Source organism: Loa loa (genome assembly GCF_000183805.2).
Source record: "Loa loa unplaced genomic scaffold supercont3.788, whole genome shotgun sequence".
Taxonomy (NCBI): Eukaryota; Metazoa; Nematoda; class Chromadorea; order Rhabditida; family Onchocercidae; genus Loa; species Loa loa.
In genome coordinates, this window is record NW_018108968.1 from 9,739 (window position 1) to 12,732 (window position 2,994).

General features: G+C 25.8%; 1 protein-coding gene across 1 annotated transcript; it reads left to right on the forward strand.

The window, feature by feature from the left end:
• Positions 1 to 360: 360 nt before the first annotated feature.
• Positions 361 to 2,744, forward strand: LOAG_13682 (hypothetical protein; the record flags this gene model as incomplete). Its single annotated transcript, XM_003149188.2, has 6 exons — positions 361 to 465; positions 927 to 984; positions 1,255 to 1,391; positions 1,637 to 1,700; positions 2,136 to 2,333; positions 2,677 to 2,744. Exons 1-6 carry the CDS (start codon positions 409 to 411, stop codon positions 2,742 to 2,744), a joined length of 582 nt encoding a protein of 193 aa, XP_003149236.1. The 5' UTR covers positions 361 to 408.
• Between the last annotated feature and the right edge of the window lie 250 nt (positions 2,745 to 2,994).

The following is a 2,994-nucleotide window of genomic DNA, read 5'->3' on the forward strand; positions in this document are numbered from 1 at the left end:
TCAAAAGTGTATTGATTATTGATTATGGAAGATTTTAATAATTTGAAATGTCAAATTGTATTTTTTTAAAGCATATTAAAATATTAATTGATAAATTACTAAATTATTTCATTACTAAAATTAAATTACTAAAACTTTCCTAACACGATGAAAAATTGTGATTATCAAGACTGTTTAAACAAACAAAAAGAAAGAATGAAAATTATCACTAAATAATTATTTAGTGATAGTGATACATTTTATAAATTTTTAAATTAATTATATATTTGATAAAGCTATATGCTAAATTAATCAAGCTATGTGAACATTGCGTTGGGAATAGCTATTATATTAGACTAAAAAATTTTCCTCATATTGATCATTTTCAGCTATTAATCAATTCGACTGGTCAAAAACAAAAAGCAAATAATGTCACCATCAAACGAAAAGCCAAAAGTTTATATTATTGGTGTTGGAATGACCAAGGTTTATTCATATACTGTGTTAATTTTTTTTCCGCAATATTATATTTTTACAACTTCGAAAAATGTCTGGAAGTAATATCATTTATTTCATCAATATATCCTTTTAATAAATGATATACTGACATGTTATATTTCTAAATGAAAGTGCAAAAAAATGAGGGAAAAATGGAAAATTTTTGATTTTTCGGATATTTATAAGAACAGAGGAAAGTAACGAAAGGATTAATTAGGAAAATTTTTAATTAAAATAATGATATAATATAGTAAAGTAAATTTTGCTATCAAATTCGTTAATGTAATTACTCTTGTAAATGATTGATTTGAAAACATCATTGATAAGGTTTATAATACAATTATACTTTGATTTGATCTTTTATCTTCTTTCAATTTACTTATTTCATGTTTTGTATATATATAATACGATTCAACGATTACATAATTAAAGTCTTTTTTAAATTTCAGTTCACAAAACCAGAATCAGTACCAAATTGGGATTATCCTGATATGGTAAAAGAAGCAGGTAAAGCATTTTTTACATTTTTAAATTACGTGTACTTTAACAAAATCGTCAACTTTCTTTATCTTTTTTCCATTGATTGATGAAATTTTTCGATTCAAACAAAGGAATTGTAGAATTTTTTTCTTAAATCTAATTTCTTTAACATATTTACGAGGTGCTATAAATGGGATATTATTCGATCATTGCCAATCACTGAAATAATGTTGTATTATTTCGTCAAATTATTATTATCATTGAATTTATCACATTATGCATAAAAATGTTTTGCAGTAAATAAAGCCTTATCGGATGCAAAGCTACAGTATCGTGATGTGGAACAAGCAGCGGCTAGTTATCTATACGGTGGTACTTGTTGCGGACAACGAGCACTTTATGAAATCGGATTTACCGGAATTCCTATTTACAATGTTAGCTATTTGTTCTATTGATTACTTATCAATATTTGATTTACGATAAAAACAGCTTTTATATTTCATTTAAATGATGGAACTTTTTTCTTTTCAAATCAAAAACTGATATTTAGTTTACAATTAATAATAATTAGAGAAGGAGGCACAAATAAACAAGTATTGTTAATTAATATAATTAGTCTCTATGAAAGCTAATTTCTTCTTACTAGCAGATAAAAAACAATGCATTTAAACTATTGCAGCTGAATAATGCATGCGCAAGTGGTTCAACAGCTATTTATCTCTCAAAATTGTATATTGAAGGAGGTTAAAGGAGATTTAAATTAATAATGAAAATGCTACCGTTTTATCACAAAAATTGACTGATTTCAATAATTAATGCAAAGTATATCTTTATAATTATATATGTTGAATTAGGCTTGTTAAGAAAATCCTCTATGATCATTCTTTAAGGTTAATTAATTGATAATTATTGAAAATTAATTCTTACATGTTTTTATTGTAAATCCATTTATTTTTAAATGATCTATTTTATTAAATAAAACATCGTCCAGATCAATTTTTTAATCCGTTTATTTGTCATTTTTTCTTTCACTTGTAAATTTGTTCCTAATTTTATGATTAAATGTAAACAATCATTAATTACATGGCTAAAATCTTTACACACTAGATAAACCAGTTTATATCATTCGTGTAACCCTTCAGGACTAGTAAATTTCCGGAAAGTTTATTTCTTTTCAGGTCATGCAGATGTTGTGCTTGCAGTAGGTTTTGAGAAAATGAAAATTGGTTCATTAGAATCGATGGAAAATATTGATGGTCGAACACATGCGCTCGAACGTCATATTGATGTCATTTCTAGCACTCGTGGCTTAGTACCTGTACCTTTAATGGCGCAAATGTTTGCTAATGCTGGCCGAGAACATATGGACAAATATGGTAAATTTATTAGCTAGAAATTCTTTAATTCTTGTTGGATAAGATATGCATTTAATGATATAATGAATAATGTCACTTTAAAAACTTATTTTTTATCCGCACAATTTTAGAAACTATTATATATTTTTGAATTTTATTAAATATCTTTCTTTTTCTTCTATTTTTTTGAATAAAATAAAATTTGACGAAAGAAAAATCAAAAATTTGCCAGAAAAAAGCGATGGAAATTTGATGAAAAGGTTTAGTATAATCAATCTTTCATTTGGTTTGACCTATTTTCCTTTTGCTTTAAATAGTTTATGAATTATCAATAGCACTGTCCATTTGTTTATCTTTTTTTTAGGAACCAAAAGAGAACATTTTGCTAAAATAGCTCAAAAGAATCACAAACATTCCGTCAATAATCCGTAAGTTTACTTACATTCCTTTATCGTTTTTTTAAGTAGTAAATAGAAATTCTCACATGTTGTCGAACGTTGTAACGAGCCAAAAAAAGAAAAAGAAAACTCAGAAATGGCGAAGAATCAGGAATGAGTGAAATGTTTTTTAAAAGTGTTGGCTTATACTTATTAATATTTCAGCTTAGAGTAAAGGAAATGCGAAAATTATCAGAACCTATAAGAATATCATTTGTATCATTCAAATAAGCTCAACTCTCTTG